This window comes from Pseudonaja textilis, chromosome Z (genome assembly GCF_049901715.1).
Source record: "Pseudonaja textilis isolate UNSWEBS1 chromosome Z, rPseTex1.2, whole genome shotgun sequence".
In the NCBI taxonomy this organism is placed as follows: domain Eukaryota; kingdom Metazoa; phylum Chordata; class Lepidosauria; order Squamata; family Elapidae; genus Pseudonaja; species Pseudonaja textilis.
Window position 1 is genome coordinate 80,661,028 of NC_142008.1, and position 20,524 is coordinate 80,681,551.

A 20,524-nucleotide genomic window follows, 5' to 3' on the forward strand; every position below is an offset into this window, starting at 1 on the left:
ACTCATGTTTATTCTTATACCTATTATCTTGTAAGCAATTGACAAATCAAATAAAATAAATAAAATATTCCGTCTGGCCTTCGGGTGCCTTGAAAAATAGTTTGACCTCTTCCTCTCTGGTAACTCCTCAAATATTGGAACACTGCTATCATTTCTCCCATGGTCCTTCACTTCACTAGACTAGCCATGCCCAGTTCCTGTAGCAGTTTTTCATGTTTTAGTCTCCAGTCCCCTAATCATCCTGGTTGCTCTTCTCTGCACTTTTTCTAGAGTCTCAACATCTTTTTTATAATGTGACCACCAAAACTGGATGCAGTACTCTAGGTGTGGTCTTACTAAGGCTTTATAGAGTGTTATTAGTACCTCAGTTGATCTTGATTGTATCTCTCTGTTAATGCTACTTAGGATTGCATTGGCTTTTTGGGCTGCCACTCATACTGCTGGTTCATATTTAGCTGGTTATCCACTGAAACTCCAAGATCCCTCTCACAGTTACTGCTATTAAGCCTGGTTTCACCCAGTCTATAAGTGTATTTTTGTTTTTTCTTGCCTAAGTCTAGGACTTTACTTTTCTCTACTTTGAATTTTATTTTGTTAGATAGGACCCAGTGTTCATGTCTGTCAAGATCCATCTGGATCTTGAGCCTATCTTCTAGCACAGTGGTCACCAACAAGAGGGCCGGGAACCACTGGTGGTCCATGAGAAAATTTTGGTAATCCACAGAGAAATGTCACCCCCAAAGCAATTAATCCAGGCTGCGTGGGAACACAAGGCTGCGCCGCCCACATGGCTCGCAGGAATACAAGGCTTGTGCCGCTTGCATTGCAAATAACACAAGGTAGTGAGGGGAGAAAGGGCGGTGAGGGGGAAACTTGCCCACTTGCCTAGCCAGGCTACTGGGCTACTTTTTTCTTCTGCTTTTGGCTGCATGCAAGGAAAGCAGCAAAAGTCTTTCTCCCTCCCCCAAACTCCGCCAGAAATGAGTCTTTGGGACCCTGCGAGGCATCCTGTTCCAAGAGGCTGCGCTGGCGCAACAAGTCTCACAAAGACTCATTTCTGTGAAATTTGGGGGAGAGAAAGAAAGACTTCTGCTGCTTCCCTTGCATGAAGCCAAAAGTCTCTCTCTCCCCGAGAATGGAGCTGGAGACCATATTCTGCAATCCCAAATAAAGAATGATCAATCAGTAGGGAAACGGGAGGGGAAATTTTCCTGCAGACTTTTTTTGAATTTTCCCAGGGTCTCTGGTCCGCAGAATTTAAAATTATGAGTTTGGTGGTCCCTGAGGTCCAAAAGGTTTCCGACCCCTGTTCTAGCCAACTCGTTAAGTATGATTTGTCAGCCAGTTGTGAATCCATCTAGTGGTGATACTATCTATCCCATTTTTTTCTAGCTTACCAAGAATTAAGTTGTGGTCTACTTTGTCAAATGCCTTGCTGAAGTCTAAGTATTTTATGTCCAAAGTATTTTACTGGTCTACTAATTTAGTCACTATGTTGAAGAATGAAATATGATTGTTTTGGCATGATCTGTTTTTAACAAACCCGTGCTGACTGCTAGTTATTACTTTACTTGTTTCTAGATGTTGGTAGATCTGGTTTTTTATTATCTTTTCTAGATCTTCCCGGTATTGAAATTAGTCTGATTAGTCTGTAGTTTCCTCAGTCTCCTTTTTGAAGACACATCAGTTTTTTTCAGTCCTCTGCTAATTCCCTAGTACTCTAGGATTTTTGAGAGATGTGGTGCAGTGGTTCTGAGATGACCTCTGTCAGCTTCTTTAGAACTCTGGGTGTAATCCGTCAGATCCCGGTGATTTGTATTCACCAAGATCAGACAGGTATTCTCTTACTATTTTTTTGCTTATTTTAACTTTTATTTTTAGTCTGTTTTTTAGTTATATTTTTGGTAAGTTGGGCTATAGTTTCTTTCTGCATGAAGATCGATGCAAAGAATGAGTTAAGCAACAGCCGGTTGCCTGTTACTTCCTTGCTGTTTTCTCTCTTTAGTGGACCAATTGTTTCCTTGATTTTTTTTTCTTGTTATTTATATGTTGGAAGAAACTTTTTTATTATTATCTTTGACTTTTGTTGCAAGTCTTTGTTTATTCTGAGCCTTTGCTTTCCTGACTTTGTCTTTGCAGATTCTGGCTACCTGCTGATATTCTGCCTTCAGTTTTGTGTCCCTCTTTCCATTTCTTTTGTACTTGTCCTTTTTGTCTTTCAATTTATCAGAGATCTTTGTGTAGCCTTGCTGGTTTCTTCTTGGAATTCTTGTTTTTCTTTCTCAGTGGTATTGTGCTGGTTTTATGATTGTATTTTTCAGACTTTCTCAAGATTTTTGAGTTGTTTTCCCCTTTAGGATGTTCATCCATGGAATCTTTCCCAAGTTCTCTATGAGTTTATTAAAATCAGCTCTTATAAAATCTAAGACTCTGGTGTCATATTGCTTGTATGTCTGTTATGTTGAATTCTGTAATTGAGCCTCATTTTTTTTGGTTAAGTGAGACAGTTGTAATTTTGCCCATTTTATGACCTTTCTTGCCACAGTTTTTAAATGAATCACTGTAGTTGTTAAATTAACAACAGGGTAGTTAAATGAACCTGGCTTCCCCATTAATTTTGTCATAAAAGATTATCACATGACTCAAGGACATTGTTAAGCGTCATAAATATGAACCAGTTGCTAGGCATCTGAATTTTGATTATGTGACCATCTGGAACTGCAATGGTTGTATGAAAAATAGCCATAAGTCACTTCTTTCAGTACCATTATAACTTCGAAAGGTTCCAAAGTAATTGATTTTAAGGACTATCTATGTCCTAGGTATGCACCCCCTAGATTGGTGTTGTCTGCAAATCAGATGAATTCACCTTCTACCCCTCATCTAAATCATTATTTAAGATTTTGGAGAGTACTGGAACTAAAACAGAACCTTGAGGTACCCCACTGTGTGCTGTCTTTCATTTAGATGTGTGCTTTATGCTGTTGGTCAACCAGTTACAAATCCATCTGTTGGTGATGCTGTATATCTCAGAGTTTTCTGTCTTACCAAGAAATAAGCTTTGGTCTACTTTGTCAAATGTCTTACTGAAGTCTAAATAAACCGTTTCCACAGTATTTTCCTGATCCACCAATTTAGACACTATGTAAAAGAATGTAACAATATTTGTCTGGTATGATCTGTTTTTGACAAACCCCTGTTGGCTTCTAGTAATAGCAGTACTTTTTCCAGGTGTTTGCAGATCCATTGCTTGATTACATCTGTGGATCTGTGAAAATAGAAAAAGCATTGCTTATTAGAAGCCAACAAGTGTTCGTCTATGGAAAAAACATCTTTGGGACATTATTTGATTATCGTTTCCTAAATTGCTTTTCTTTGCTGCAAAGCAAGGGTCTTCAAACTTGGCAAGTTTAAGAGTTGTGGACTTCAACTCTCAGAATTCCTGAGCTAACATGACTGGACGAGGATTTCTGGAACTTGAAGTCCAGAAGTCTTAAAGCTATCAAGTTTGAAGACCCCTGCTCCAAAGGCTACATTTCTCTAAATCATTAACCATTAGCTGGTAGTTCTCATATTGGGCTGGCATTACTGACTGATTATCCAATTCCATATGGACAACCACCCCCAGAACCATCACTCTCCTAATGTGCTGCTTTTGAAGCTCTTTTTGGAAGTATTTGTCCATATTTGTCCCCAAGAGACAAATATTAACAAAATGGATAGGTCAAATTAATCCACATGCTCTTTAGCAATGAGAAAGTTCAACTATGTACAGTTATTCTACATGATAGGTCCCCATATATTTTACTATCTTACATTCAGCTCATTCAGCTTCTTCAGCCAGTTTTCTCTACTCTTCCATCTGGTGTTAACAGGGATTATGAATGCCAAGTATCCAAAAAAAAATTCCACTTTAAAGAGCAATGATTCTTTCTTTCACTCAACTCAAGACCTCTTGCTCTTTAAGAAGCATATTTTAAAACGAAGGGGGAGAAATAGTGGTGAGACAATAAACAATTAAGAGTTAAGAATTAAAGAGGCAGTTTAAAACCTGACCTGGAAGGCAAAGCAGCTCTTACCCCTCTCTCTGCATCACCTCTTTAATTCTTAAGCTTTTGTTATCTATGCTCCATCTCACCACACTTCTCCTGTTTCTCCTCCTTTGTTTTAAAATGTACTTTTTCATCCAGGCAATATAGAATGAACTTTCCCTCATTATGCTGTGATGAGTTAAAGAGGCCATCTAGAGAGAGGGGGAAATGCTGCTTTGCTGAGTCTATGTCAGGTTGCAAATGGCCATTCCACATGGCCCAGTAAGAATGGCCCACCATACTTTTCTCCCCTCACATCCAGATTTCTGCAGATCTCTGGAAGTAGGCAAGGGAGGTGGAAGAGGGGCAAAGCAGGCCCAATGCTTTGAGGACCAGGCAGGGCAAGGAGAGGTGGGAGTGGGAAAAAAGAGGCAGGTGGACATATTGCATCATCTCTGTAAAGTTATGAAGCCCAGTCATTCGTAAGTGTGAAGGACTTTTGTAAAAAATTGTAACTTTGAATCAGGATTGTACATGGATTTAGTTGTAACTTTGAATGGTCACTAAATGATCTGCTGTATCTCGAGGATCACCTGCATATGCTAGGCATTTCTATGACAAACTCTTGGACTGGGTTAAAATTGAGAACATTTTGGCTGATGAGCAGCAAACAGGCTTCAGAGAAAACTTCTCAATGATTGAGTATGCATTAACTCTCCATCATAGTAAGAAATACCTTTCTGAAGCATCATTCTATTCTGTGTCCTGGTCTTAAGATATGCTTTTGATCTCATCTCTACCTCCAAATTCTGGAGAAACAGAATTCTTCCTCAAATGATAAAATATTATTTGTTCTTATATACAAGCTATATGAAAACTAGACGAAGGTGTAATGTAATGTCCACGAACACTGAACTAAAAAAATCCCGCTAAAAGAGGAGTGAAACAAGGATATAGGGAGAATGGTTTCCAGCTGTAGATGCAGACTGCCAGCCATACACTGTTGCTCCTGAGCCTGCTTCCAGGACCGGGCTGGCCGTCCAAGCAGCACTTACTCTGTCCCACTGTCTGTTTTGGCTTGTGGTTGGAGAGCAGGTCACCTCTGGTCATCTTCTCAGCCCCCTCACAGGTCTTGCCCTTGGCTTGTGCATGGAGCGTGTTCCCCTTGCGCACCCAACTGCAGCAGTGGGTGCACAAGAGGGGTGTTCCACTAGCAGTCCCTGCATGAAGTGAGGGAGGGCACGACATTTCCCCATCTGCTACCAGACCCAACACGTGGCGCCTGTCCAGGGTTCCCTGAAGCGTGGGGTGGGGCAGGATAGGAAGCGGTGCCTATTCCAAAGCTGGAGGAACAGGGCTTTTGAACCCCAGCACTGGTTCGGGAAGCATCCTGCCGACTTGCCTGCTCATGTGGAAGGAAACCACACTATCCCCGAGTCGCACTTTCTGAGAATGCCGGCTGAGCGGGAATTTGGCTGCAATCCTCAGCTCGGAACGGAGATATTTGGGGGAGGGGGCCTGGAAGACAGAAGGCTGAGTTCAGTCCACAGAAGAGCCTGCAGCCTTGAAGGTTCTGTCTGAAGGAACTGCGCCGGAATGCTGCCTTGAAGGGCAGGACAGGGCTCGGCTTTTCTTGCTGAGCAGCCCCAGTGAAGGTGGTGCAATACTGGGAGTCTCTACTCCTGGCAGCTCCTGGGTAGCAACTCTGCCAATGCTTGGCAGACCCATCTAGCCCAAAGGAGGCAAAGCAGCCAGCTAGAAAGGCCGAGTAGAAGTGGTAAAAGCATGCCCATTTCCAGCAAGCAAAAGGCCACCATGAGCTGGCAAAGCTCTATTCGAATGCCTTCCTGCCCCGCTTCTCTGCTAGGTCTGGGTAACCAGAGCTGTGATGAGGATCTGGCTTTCCCCACTCACGGTGGCCATTTTTTGCCTGCTGGGCCTGGTCTTGAGCTACTGGCAGCCTTGGTGTATCAGGTGTGTGAGGGGAACATGCCTTTCTAGTTGGCTGCTTTACCTCCTGGGTGGGTCTGCTGAGCAGTGGCGGAGCTGCCACCCAGGAGCTGCCTGGAGTAGAGACCCCTGGTAATGCACCTCCTTCACCAGGGCTGCTCGGCAAGGAAAGCCGAGCCCACCCTGCCCTGGGAGGCAGCAGCTTCAGAGTGCTTTGGGGATGCTGCCCAACGGACACAGCTGCTTTAGATGGAACACTCAAGGCTGCGGTTCCTTCCCTGGACTGAAAGCAGACTTCCCCCTGCATCTCCATTCCGAGCTGAGGATTGCAGCCCAATTTCCCGCTCAGCAGGAATTCCTGGAAGGCGTGGCTCAGAGCACCAGGCCTGCCCAGCCCAAAGGAGGAAAAATGGCCAGCTATAAAGTCTGAATAGAGGTGGTAAAGCACACCCAAGCCCAGCAGGCAAAAAACAGCCACTGCAAGTGGGAAAGCCAGATCCCCATCAGAGCTCTAGTTACCCAGGTCCGGCAGATATGGGGGAGGGAGGCATGGGCTTGGGCGGCCAAAGAACCGATGCAGATCGAGCTTTCTCCACTTGTGGTGGCTGCCTTTTGCCTGCTGGGAATGGGCATGCTGTTATCACTTCTACTCGGCCTTTCTGGCTAGCCGCTTTGCCTCCTTCAGGCTGGGTGGACCTGGTGCTCTGGGCAGCGATGGCAGCAGCCTAATGGACCTGCATTAGCTTCTGGTGGCCTCGGTGGTGCCCAGTGCACTGGATGCTCCATCTGCGGGCCAAGGGCAAGTCCCGCGAGGGGGCCAAGGAGATGACCAGCAGCAACCTACTCTCCAATCGCAAAAGGGATGGGACAGAATAGGCAGCCACTGCCCCACACTCTCCTCACCTTGTCTTCACCAGCAGTAGCCAAAAGCAGAGGCACAGGGGAGAGGCCTGGTCTGCTTCATGTGACTTGCCCTGTCCCAGCCACATGGGATGGAACAAGCGTGTCTGGTGGCCCACATCACATGCCTCTGCCATGTCTGTTTCTTGGAGGGTGCCTGCTGCTGGACACCTTCCCCCCATGCACACTCACACCTGAAAGGCTGGTAAGGTGGCTGTCCTGGAAATGGTAAGGGGCTGGCTAGCGATACTTTGGTCCTGCCCTCCCAACCTGGAGGCACATGTCACTTTGCCCGGCCCATCCCAGAGGCACGTGTGTGTAAAGAATGTGGGTGCATTTGTGCACAGGCTCATGTGCCCGCCTCTTGTAGTGCCGCGCCTGTGCACACATGTCTGCTGGGATAGCATGGGCTGGGCCTGTGTGCACATGCATCTGCTGCCTCCTGTGCACATGTGTACCTGCTGGGATAGCATGGGCCAGGCCTATGTGCGCCCACCTCCTCCTGTGCACATGCGCACCTTTGGAATCGGTGGGGCCAGGCCAGGCTGAAGTGAGGCTTACTGTTTCCAGGATGGCCATGAGGGCTAGATCTGACCATGTCGTGGGCCGGATCCAGCCTGTGGGCCTTGAGTGTGACACCCCTGTGGTAAAGCATAGTCTAAATGCTATTGCTATAACCCACATTCAGAATATCATGGAGTAACATTGGACTGGACTCTCCACATCTAGAGAATACAGTAGCAAAAATCAATACTAGGAACTACATACTCCAGAAATTATGTGGACCTAAATGAGGACTTTAGCTGCCGTAGTCCCAGGGGTGGGATGCTACCGGTTCGGCCCAGTTCTACGGAACCTGTAGCTGCAAAGAGCAGCTGACACTGAACTGGTTCAGTGTTTGGCCCACCCGCCTACCCGGGCTCTAGGCTGTCCTTTATTCCCTGCTTTTCCCCCCTCAGCTGCTTTGCGAGGCACAGCGGAGGTTGAAAAAGCAAGAAACACAAGGATTTTCAAACGAGCTCAGTGCTTGTCAGCTGTCCAGGTGGCACAGCTGATGATTTCTTGCAAACACTCACATACACATGTTATGATTGTCTGCAGTTTGGAGAACTAGCAAATCGCTCCACTGGCTGGCCCCTACCCTCCCTGCCCATTCACTCCTTACCTGGCATGCGAGCCATCCAACTTGCCTGGTTGCTATTTTTTCTTTTTCCCCCCCTGACCATCAGCTGTTCTGCTCTGCCGGAAGAATTAGATTAGCTAGAAATCAAGAAATCCAAGGATTTCTTGCTTTCTAGCTAACCTAAAAGCAGAGCCAAACCTTCCTTAGGACTGAAGCTTTTCAGTGCAGACTGAGGTAGCCAATTGCAGATAAATAGATCTCTATGTGAATCTGTGATTCTGTGAGCAACTCAATCTGCCTGCCTACTTTTCCTGCTTTTGGGTAAAAGTTTCTCTTTTTTAAATAAAAGTAATAATATTTACATAAATATTTATAATATTTACATACAAGCCATGGCCACTCAGTCACATGACCCCCAAGCCACACCTACAAATTAGGCCACACCCACAGAACAGGTTGTTAAAAATTTTAACAACCTGCACAATCTGGTCATCAGTGCTTGGGTTGGTCTAATAAGTAGAATATTGTGCTCCTGTATGGCTTAACAGCAGCTATATTGATAAGCTAGATGCCAGACTCAACAACACCATGAGAATTGTAAGTAGATATACTGTATTAGAACCACTCTGTTTTGTTGGCTTCCTGTTCTGAGCCATCCAGCACCGTCACCATTATGAATGCAAGTTGTATTAGTGAGAAATATAGAAAAAAATATAAAAATTCTCTCATTTGATATATAGTGACTTTCCTCATTTATCAGCAAGAAGGCTCAAATCCAGGAAGTCCTCATTGGCACTTGTACAGCATCTGCTCAACAACTTTAACATCAATTCCCAATGGAAAGCCAAATGGGTCATTGAACATCCAAACATATAAATGACCCACAAAAAATGTGCCAGGTTTTAAATTAGACAGCAATGGACAATCATGAATAAGTTTCATTACCTTATACGGCATCTGCCAGGACTTACTGTATGTAGCATAGTATTCTCTCCTCAGTGTGACTGTGGGGTCCCACATCCAGCTTTAGATCACATTGTGACTGGTTGTAAGCTAACAGCATATACCATTTGGTAGGATTTTTTTTTTCATATAAACAATGCTGTGCTTTAATGATTAGATGGCCTTGACATTGGTATTTGAAAATATATTTTTTAACATTTATATTTATTGTGTTTATTGTTGCCTCCAAACATTATATCGAAACTTCAATTTCTTGAAGGCATATCAAAACATTCAAAACGCACTATTGAGCCCAGCTTCTCCAGGGGGTCCTTGATCAAATGCAAACCTATGGTCCGTTTGCAAAAACAAAACCCTAACTCTAACCCTGATTCTAATCTGGACCCAGAAGCAATTTTCCAATCACTACTGATCAAGGTACAACCCAGTGGAAAAATGCTGGAAATAAGAAGCAGAAGAATTAAGCGAGGAGAATACAGAATTTGCTGATATTCCAAAAGAAGAGAGTTAGTCAGTCATTTGATAATGTAGTTAAAATCTTTTTCCATGGAAAAATGTCCAGGTATGCCAGTATTGAAAGAGCTTTCTCCACTTACCTTCATAATAAAAATAAGAAACAGAATAAAATCGACTTTTTTTTTCCCAGAAAAAAAATGGTGTTGATGGTGTTCTCCCTCTGGTGAACAATTGATTTTTCAAAAAACAAAAGCTGGTTATTTGGTAGCTTTGTTCCCTGTTTTTTGAAGGGCAGACTAGAAAGAACCCAAGACGATCTTTGGGTAATCATGCACAAATTGAAAGGGGCAAGGAGTGATTGGAAGGTTTGGTCTCTTGCCAGTTTTCCCTTCAGTTGCTAATTTTTCTTAAGCACAACTGGGTTTTAATTACACTTTTTGAAGCTTTGCAATCTTTTGATTTATGATATTTGACTTCTGACTTACATTATTACTTCTTGCTGGACTTTTCTATTTCCCCCCCCACACTTTCACTCTTTATTATCAAATTTTAAAGAGTTTTTTAAGTTTTAAGGAAGTAGCAATGGGATTTACATTTACACAGGATTATACTATAAATTTTGCTCTTTCTAGCCTTTTCCTTTTTTAAAAAAGGGCCTTGATATTTACTTCTTAATTTTTTAATGAGAAAATTTCCCATTCTTTAACTGTGGGGAGGAAAAACAGTTTTCCTTGTGGAAGCTATTACGTCTTGTACTTGAAAATAAAAGTGTTTCTCATGCCTCTAAAAGGAGACAAAATATTTGGGAGGCAATTGAAAAAAGAATGTTCTCCAACTTACAGGCTTTATTTGAAGACATAAACAAAAAAATTGATCTGCAAATTCAAGATAGTATCCAAAAGCAAAAATAACAATTTGCAATTTGAGGAATTGCTCTAAGAGGACAAGAAGAAAATGTTTGGTTTGAAAGATGTAGAACTACTAGAAAAGATTGAAAAGAATATGAACATAAGAAATTCTGAAATAATGGATATCATGAAGGATGGAATGGCCTTTCTAGGCAAGAGGAATAATGTGTTGTCAAGGAGAATTATTCAACAATGGATGTTGCAGAAATATTTATAACAGAAACTTATGAATTTTGGAAATGAGATGCAATTGTTGGGAAAGTTCCCAATTAAAAATGAAGGAAAAGTTTCACTATTAAGAACCAAACAAGAGTATTTGCCTCCTGACTCAGAGATAATGACTGGGACGATTTGTGATAAATAAGAAACGGTATAGATTTTTTATGAGTAAATTACAATCACAAAGTGATAACAGATTCCTTTGAACTTTAACTTTATTGAGGTTTAACCTGTTTATTTTTTCCCATATATGTAATGTATGATGTGTCAATTGGATTTAAATACATGTACAAGTTTACAAATTTTGTTTTGCAAGGAGAAGCTATTGTTGTAATAGATTTGTCAGTGTTTAACTGAGGTGAGATAATATGTATTTTTGTCCTTTTCGATTCACATTTTTCAGTGTTTTTGTTTAGTTTAGTTTTGTTTCTTTTGAATAAAATAAAATAAAATAAAATCAGTACAAATCCTCGAAAACTGCCAGATAAATGTTGGATAAAAAAAAAAAAACCCAATCAAATCTGCCTTTAGTATTTTAGATACTCGCTCACCTTCACTGTGTGCACAATTATTAGACAAGTTGTATTTTGGAAGATTAATTTTATTATTGAACAATTACAGTGCTCTCGGTCAATCCAAAATGTTAATAAATCTCAAACATGAATATTTAAGAAAATAAAAGGAAGCTATTGGCTTTCTTGGGAGAATATGTGTGCACAATTATTGGGCAACTATTAGTGTGCAGAATTATTATACTATTGAATTTAAAAAAATGAAAAATTACCCATCTCACTCGTTTATTTGCATTTGTTAAAGTGAGAATAAACAAACAACTCAAAATGTACAAGTAAACATTTCTGACATTTAAAAAAAATAAGTTACCAACATAGCCACCTTGTCAGCCCTGGAGCCATTTTCTTCTGGCATCTCCAAGGCTGCCACAGCAGAGATGAGTCTAGCTGTGAGAAGAGGAGTGGGGAGATAGAGATAGCTGGGGTTTGTACCAAAATAAAATTCTTTCCTCTGAGAACCAAGTATTTTCTCACCAGGTGCGAGGAGGTGGGATATGAGACCAAGTGACCCTTGGAATGTAATCTGATCGGACTATGTGATGGACTGCATGGGCAGGAAAGGAAAGCTTTACTTTTAACTAAGGGGCCACCCGAGGGAGGTTTAGAGTCGGGTTTCCCCAGATGTTCAAATATGACATCTAATAAATCTATACTTTGAGGAATATGCCTGCCTTGGAGTTACAATTCTGTTGGACATGTTATTTGGAACCCTGACACACCCTTCTTTTCAAAAATAGTCTTATAAGCCTTCCATTCATGGATTCTGTCAGTTTCTTGATCTGTTGACAAACTTTTTGTGCAGCAGCAACCACAGCCTCCCAGACACTGTTCATAGGTGTACTATTTTTGTACATTTTATATTTAAGAAGGGCCCACAAGTTCTCAATAGGGTTTAGATCAGGCGAGGAACATGTCATGTCATTATTCTTTCTTCCATCTTTAAGGCCTTTACTGGCTAGTCACACAGTGGAGTACTTCGATGCATGCGATGGAGCATTGTCCTGCATAAAAATCATGGTCTTCTTGAAAGATGCAGACTTTTTTCCATACTATTGCTTGAAGACAGTGTCTTCTAAAAACTGGCAGTAAGTTTAGGAATTGATTTTGAGTCCATCTTCAACCCGAAGAGGTCCAACTAGGTCATCTTTAATAATACCAGCCCATACTAGTACCCCACCTCCGCCTTGCTGGTGTGTGAGTTCAAGTGGAGCTCTGTACCTGTTACTAATCCAGCCATGGGCCCATCCATCTGGTCCATCATGATTCGCTCTCAGTCCTCAAAACTTTTGAAAAATCTGTTTTCAGATATTTGTTGGCCCAGTCCAGTCTTGCGATTTCAAATTATTTGTCTTGTTCAGTGGTGATTGGGTTTGAGCCTTCCTCACCTTAGCTATATCTTTGAGCACTGAATACCTTGTACTTCTGGGCACTCCAGGTACGTTGAAGTTCTGGAATATGACAGTACTGGAGGATAATGGGTTCCTGGTAGCTTTACGTTGGATTCTTCTCAAATCTTTGGCAGTTAATGTGCATCTTTTTTTTCCTCAACTCATTTCTTATGACCCTGTTGACAATTTGCAGCAAAATGTTTGATGATTCTGTGATCATTCCCCAATATCTTGGGAATTTCAAGAGTGCTGCATCCCTCTGAAAGACATTTTACAATTTTTGACTTTTCAGAGTCAGTTAAATCTCTTTTTTGGCCATTTTGCCTGAGGAAAAGAAGCTGCCTAATAATTATGCATACCTTGATAGAATGTTGATCTCAGTAGGCCACAAATTACACAATTTGTGTAATAAAACCCTCATTGCACAAATACATGTTGCCTAATATGCTTATATCCACTAAGCATTCAAGCTTATACAGCTTGGAGCTGGAAAATATGTATAAAAATTATATCGTCAAAATACTCACTTGCCTAAAATTGTGCACACAGTGTAGTTGTTTCTACAACATATGATAAAAAGATTGATCTAAGTGTATAACAATGCGGTCATTGGATTGCCAAGAATAAATACTGCTGGACTCTCTGTATTGACAGTATGTTGTTCTAGGGAGGCTATATAATTATTCCCTTGAAATCACAGAGTCCAATATTAAGACTGTCCAGAGAGATACAGAGAGCAATCTACCTTGTCTGAAGTGCAATTTTATCAGTTTTATCAAACTTGCTTTTTGATATATGTTTGTGGCCTACTTGGAGCTTCTGCATAAGCCTTAATGGAAATGGTGCGCTCAGCTTTATATTTTTAAATAAAGACCTCAAAATATATTTTCAGCAATTTCAGATTTTACAGCTGCTAATAAGATAATAGTTTGTACTGTAAGAATGAATTGCTTTGCCATAAATTTTCCCGTAGGAATCTCTCCATAGTTCTGATTTTGCATCTGGTTTTTAAATTTATTTTTATTTTACTTGAGGTCAGCAGGTGAACCAAGATAGGCTCTCAAAATTTTTTCTTAACTTTCTTTACTATTCAAAATAAGTTTATTCAAGCCAACATTGAAATTCCAAAAAGTATCCAAAATGCTATTTCATGTGTAGGAACAGATTTATTAAATGCTAAAGAATGGCTTCTTCTTTATATCTTTTTGCTAAAGTTAATCATCTTTTCTATAGATTTGGTCCCATTTAAATCATCATAGCTTAAAAATATCTCAAGATAAAAATTCATTTACTGAGCTTCTTTATGCAAATGCCATGTTCATTATAAGTTTGATACTGTTACAATTGCCCTCAAACAACAAATTTAATCTCCAAAAAATTTAAACAAGATGTCACACCTCAATACTTATTATATTGGTCCAAAAGGTTTTGCTCCAGTTCGCTTTTATTTGATTCTGAAAGCCTTCACTTTAGGCAGGCTGGATGCATTGCACTCAGAGCCCTTTTTGGAAGTTTTAAGTGTACTATTATATAACTTAAAGTATGTCTCCATGGTAATAGCTCAATAGAAACTCTAAGCCATGTGCTACTAATACTAAGCCTACAGTATATAAGGATTCTAGGCAGATTTTCATTTACCTGATTGTGAGGAAATTTTCAGGAATATAATTTGTAGTTAATGTAACTTGGTTTATACATGGACTCAAAAATATGGTCCCAAGTGTCCCAGTTTGGTGCTACTGTATGTGCAGTATGTTGCACTATTAATTAAGTTTGGAACTTCTTATAATACTATTTTTATTTTGTTTTATTTTGTTAGGTATTTTATCTAGCGTTAGTAACAAACAGATTGATTGAATCTTGCCAGACTAATCTCATCATATGTTTTGATTGGGTAAATTTGTTAAGAGATTTGGAACATTCTAATTGTAATATACCTTGACTTCAACAAAGCATTTGACTCAGTAGTTCAAGACATGTTAATCAATAAGCTACCTGGATGGCATGATAATTATGTGGATATGATTTAAGTGAAAGCCAATGGGATGCAATAGTTAAGTTACTTGATAGGGCACTTGGATAAAAGGTTATTTCCTGATATTATTCTCATCCCAGCTCAAGTACACTGTACTTCAACTATGGAAATAAGGAAATATGTCCATTATATTGTAAGGAAAAGGTGAGTGCTGTCTTATTCTACTGAATATTCAAAATGGTATTAATGAACAGTTCAGCAGACAGAAATTCCCAGAGTGAGAGAAAATAGGTTAAATTAAAATACAGAAACAATTATATTTATTCAGCAATAAGAAATTACCTTTTCCACAAGCTCATAATCCATTTTAAATGCCCAGAGCTGAAGTCTAGGAGTCAGTTCAGTAATGGAAGACAGAGTCAGTAGGAACTGTTCAGCAGTACCCAGAGGGATATCAGGATTGGCTAACTGAGCTTCTTGAATTTTCTGCTTTTCCTCTTCTGTGGGAATCATTGTAAGAATTTTCTAGAGACCAAAACAAACAAACCAAAACAAAAAAACACCACCCCATCAAAGACAAACAATATAGACTGCTCTTCTACATTGGCTATATGCAAGCTGAAAAATAATTTAGTTTTGTAAATTTTCTTGACATAACTAATTTTTCTTGTTATAAATATGAGAATGATTCAGTATCATCCATACCAAAATTATGAAAAAAGGTTAACATTTCAATTATTTTAATAATTCTTTAAAATATTGCAATTAACCATTAAAACATCATTTTCAATTCTGTGCAACAATTTAAAAGATATATTTTGCTGAAGAATCATGTTCTTGCATATCTATTGCTAATTGAAGTCATATGTACTGACTCAAAAACGAGCAGCACTATGACATTGTATAGACAGGCTAAAAACTGTCAGAATATGCTTGGGGAGACAGGGAGAGTGCACAGTCTAATATCTTAAGCAAGAACACTGAAATCTCATGAGATCACAATGTTATCATGAGACTTTGTACCACTCTGAGAAAATTTGCATGGGACTCATATATCTGCTCCATCTCAATTGATTAAAATTTAGCACTTAGTACTCTGAATTGCACAAGTTCACACTGGCATTTAGGCTACCATTAGAACTTGAACACATACCTAACCTAGGCCTTTATGATGGAGTTCTATACTTTTACATCTATTCCCATGATGGCTTTCTTTTTTTTCTGGCTTTCTATTGGTTAATTGCAAAATAGAGGAAAATTGGGTCTTTTATTGTGACATTAAAACAAATGAGTATGAACACATATGTTTTGTTCAAAAATTAAAATTATGCCCAATGTTGCTGATTGATTTAAAAAGATTATGTCTGCAGAAGGAGAAAATATTACATAATAGTAATCAGATTAGTCCATTATGAGAATTCAAACATCAACATATTTTCAACCACTAGTATATGTAAATAATATACTGTTTAATGTAATATTCTGCATGGTTTTCTCAGTACCTCTATTCCTTCCTTATTTAAGGCATATTCATCAAAGTTCAAAATGGCAACCTTGATTGTCCTTGGATGTGGTAATACAGTCAGCCCTATATTAATAGCATTGCTCCGCTTGGAATCCAGGACAATGATTTCTTGCCTCTTGCCATCTGCAGCAGTTTTCTGAGAATAAGAAGCAGAGACTGTAAGCTCTTATGTTTCTTCAGTCATATCAATAGTCTTTAAACAATTATATCTATCTATTGTTAGTATACCATATGGATAACATGATAATTCTACAGTAAAAGCAGAATTTGTGATATATTTTTATAGACTTTTCTTAGAAGATTCATAAGACTTATAAACTTTGGAAATAGATGCAATTGTTTGACAGAAACTTGTCAAAGTAAAGGAATAACTTTTTAATCTACTAAATATATCTTGGGAGAATCTATCATATGGCTACCCTCTCCCCTTCCACTCGTGACAACAGTCTCTTAATTTGGCTTCTTTCTGGGAAGGCTCTGATTGGCCAAGTACTAGTGAAATGTTAATTATTTTTTAGGCTGTAGCAGGTTGTAACAGGTTAACATGAACATACATCATTTGTAGCTTATTTTTGAGCAAGCCTTTTTTCTTTACTGTACTATTTATACTCTGGTTATAAAAGCAGTACATATTTTTACATTATTAAAATAATTAATGTCAGGCCCAAACCCAGAGATAAGACTGTGAGATCCAATTGAGTTCAACCTTTTATTTGCTTGCACCTAATGGACAGAAACTTGCCAAAGTAAAGGAATAATTTTCTAATCTACTAAACATATCTTGGGAGAGTCTATCATATGGCTAGTTCACCCCTCCCACTTGGTACAGCAGTCTCTTAACTGGGCCTCTTTCTGAGAAAGCTCTGACTGGCCAAGTACTCCCCCCCTGCTGCAGATGCACATTCCATCACAGTTCGCAATATATGACTCTTGGATCAGGTGATGTAAACAAGAAATTCCTCATTTTATTTCTCTGGTGTTGAGATTTTTAGATGAATATGGTAATGTTCAAATTGTTACCACTTATATGCATATCTTTCCAATTAAATAATGGTTTAATCTATAATAGGAAGAAGGCAAGACGATAATATTCGGGATGGATGATTAGGCCACCGAATTCAAGCAGAAATCCAGATTAAAGCATGTCCAACAGAAGTCTACAACTACTTGCAACAAATCAAATCTACTTTTCTAGATAAATGTACACTCAAATTGTCCTTATTTTAGGAAATATTTTTCCTAATATTTAACTGGAATCAGGCCTTCCTCTAACTTAGAATCATTATTCCGTGTTCCCTATCAAAAGTCTGGCAGCACAGTACAACAAGATGAATGATTGGCTGAGTAGATTTGATGAAATTTAATCAGTAATCGGCAATTACTGTTGCTGTTACTACGGTGGATTGGGAGAAAGCATATTAAGTATTTCTGAAGTCTGTCAGCACTACTGCTGTCAATTTGAGCCCCAGAAAGGACCATTTCTTTCGGCCAGAATCAATCCCTGGCCTGGGTACCTGGATTAGCCAATAGCAGCTGTGAGTGGAGGTGTAATCTGAACAGAGAAGCAGGAAAGGAAGGAAACGTCTTTCTCCTGTTTCAGGTTGCATCACCTCACAATGCTGCATTTGAGCTGCTTTTAAACCTGAGCTTGTAAGTTTAGCAGAGTGCTAAACTTATGTTTAAAAATTACCCCAGGCATAGGGTAAAGTGGAGGGAATTCTCTTCAACACTCCTAGCAACTGCCCTCTCCATTATCAGATATTAACTGGGCTACTTTTTAATATCCAACTTGTTTTAAGTAATGTGATTGGTAAATATCTTTTCAAAGCCACTAATACCTTTTCTTAGCTTCCTTTGCAAACAATCACTATTTGGCAAGATAAGGGACTGGCAATGGGATCAGCAAATGTTATATTACTAATCATTTCTGGATTCATCAGTATGAATAATACTGAAGTATCCTTTGAAGAAGATCTGTCACCATGTAGAGAAATGTAGAAAAATATTGCCAAGATTACTTTCACTAGAACAACTCCTCTCAAGGTACAATTTTTTAGAATATTTTTTTTCTTCTGTAATAAATACTGTAGCACAAATACCAATATGATGGTAGCATATGATCACAACTTAAGTAGATTGGAATATATTCCTTTAAAGGATCCCACATTTCATTAATTCATTAATTTGGGACAATAGATACTTGGGAGAAATATAGATATTAAATTAAAAAATGGAGTCATAGATTGAGGAAGTAAAATCATTAATGAGTATGATAGTGCATGGATGTAATACAGGTAGGCTTGACTAAGAATTGGTTGCTTAGCAAACATTTAAATTCTGACAGGGATATTTATGAACTAGATTCAAATTCTGATCGTTGCCCTTCCCTGTGGTCACAACTGCACCATAGCTTGACAACTAGATTGAATTAACGAAGTTTTGGGGTGTCCCAGTCACATCACTATCCTTTATGACAATTTTGCTGAAAATCTACATTTATGTGGTTTTTAGGAAAATCACACCCCCTTGCATTGTTTAATGACTATGGCATTTGCTTAAGGACCATGGAATTGTTTAGTGACTGTAGTAATTCACTTAGTGATCACTGCAAAAGAGGTCTTAAAATCAGGTCAGTCACATGACCCACCTGCTTTATGATCACCATGAGTTATGACGGTGATAAGCAGGCTGCATTTATTTATTTATTTGATTTCTAGGCCCACTATAATGGTTGTAATTCAAAAATTATCTGCCCAATATTGTTTAGATATAATTGCTTTGAAATGAATATGCTAAGACTGCCTTAGGATGTCCCAATTTTAGCATTTGAATTGCCCCCAATATAAAGGTCATGTCACTTGTTACGTGGAAATCTGACAGGTCATATAAATATTATACTCCAACACACCCAGGCCTCTTGAAGAAGAATATTAAATATCTTTATTTTCTCAAGGGTTACGGGAAAAAAAGCCATTCTTTTTGAATATCATAAGTGATGTTTTAGGAAATCAGCAAGATTTCCTGGTGGTTTCTTTACACTCAATCAGATGTTGATGGGCCCATTTGTATTCAGAAGGAGCTGGATGATTTTTAAAGAAATCTTCCTCAGCTTTGTGCTCTTGGGCCCACTTTCAGAAACAATAATGCTACCATTGCTTAAGAGATCTGTATTCTAAGAGGCTTCTGGAAGTTTGGTGATAGAGAAATTAAAGGAAGGTTTTAATGTCTCACCTTCGTTGCATGTTGATGAAATTTAAAGACAGGGATTTTAATCATTATTGGTTTTAATACGACTCATTAGGAGATTGAATTTTTTTCATATTATTCAGAGACTTTTGTGGTAGACTGTTAAGATTCTCAGGGTAGGCACATTCAGGAAATAACCAATTTAGTTTTGGGAAAAGATACTTATTGCTAATAGGTAATGTAACAGAATTTTGAAATGCTACTGAAATAATTATTCCACGTACTGCTAGAGTGGCTGGTTGAGAGGCAACGAATAGTAGTTCCTTGGAGGTGAGGTGTGCAAGATGACAGAACCTAGCATTAAAAAGCCAAGGAAAGACAGATCAAACAAAATTTAGCTCTTTTATTTCAGTACCCAATTTGGGGGATTAGGTTTTGGATTTAACTATTTTAATTATTTGATTTTCGCTGACTATTGTAAGCTGCGTAGGTTTAAGACAATGAGCAAATCTCATTAATAAAAATAGCAAATAATCAACAGCAAACAATGCAAATACTTTAAGAATGGTTTTCAGCATTCCAAATTTTAAAGGAAACCTAGTCTTTATTTTAAAAAAGGGAGATGGGCAGAATTAGTTTATTATGAAAAATAAAATGAAGTCAGAATTTTGTTGAATTACAGTAATCCTCATAATACTTCATAATTCCTTTTCACAGCTTAATATGTGCCATCAAATGTTTCTATTTTTTTTCCGTCCTGTCACTGTTTTCTATATTCATCGGAATATTTTTTCCCCAGAATGCACATTCTGAGATCTTTTATGTGCAAAATAGCTGAAATACCGTTTTGGTATTCATGACAGAGTTGTATTTATTAAGAAGTTTCTATACAGAAAAAAATCCCTATGTTTCTAATACAGATATCAGATTTGTATTTTAAAAAAATATGTAAGAACTGTTTGAACATTGAGCATGTGAATTGGATGTCTAAATAGCAAACAGATAAGAAAAAGTTATATAGATGAAAGTATATATTTTGGGATTTTTTTTCATAAAAGAATGTCAACTGTAAGGCTTACTATATACACCAGAATTCAGTTAATATGAGCTGGCACCAACAAACTAAGAGATAATTTAGGAAGAATTCCATGGATGGAAATCCTGAAGGAGTAAAAAATCCTAAAGGAATGTATAAAAATAAAGAGACATATAACTAAAGGAAAAAGAGACATATAACTGAAACAGACTACCAGCAATAGCATGAACCTGCAAGGATAAAGTTAGGAAAGCGAAGGCTCAGAATAAACTAAGCAACAAATGCCAAAAAT

General features: G+C 38.8%; 1 protein-coding gene across 11 annotated transcripts in view; it reads right to left on the minus strand.

Moving 5' to 3' along the window:
- Positions 1-20,524, minus strand: part of FHOD3 (formin homology 2 domain containing 3) — a 288,676-nt gene that overhangs the window by 61,873 nt on the left and 206,279 nt on the right. For all 11 annotated transcript variants that reach the window (XM_026719582.2, XM_087916030.1, XM_026719581.2 and 8 more), the window contains 2 exons: positions 15,988-16,146; positions 14,828-15,010 (listed from right to left, as the gene is read on the minus strand). In XM_026719582.2, the coding sequence (XP_026575367.1) occupies positions 14,828-15,010; positions 15,988-16,146 (342 nt within the window). The remainder of the gene's footprint in view (positions 1-14,827; positions 15,011-15,987; positions 16,147-20,524) is intronic.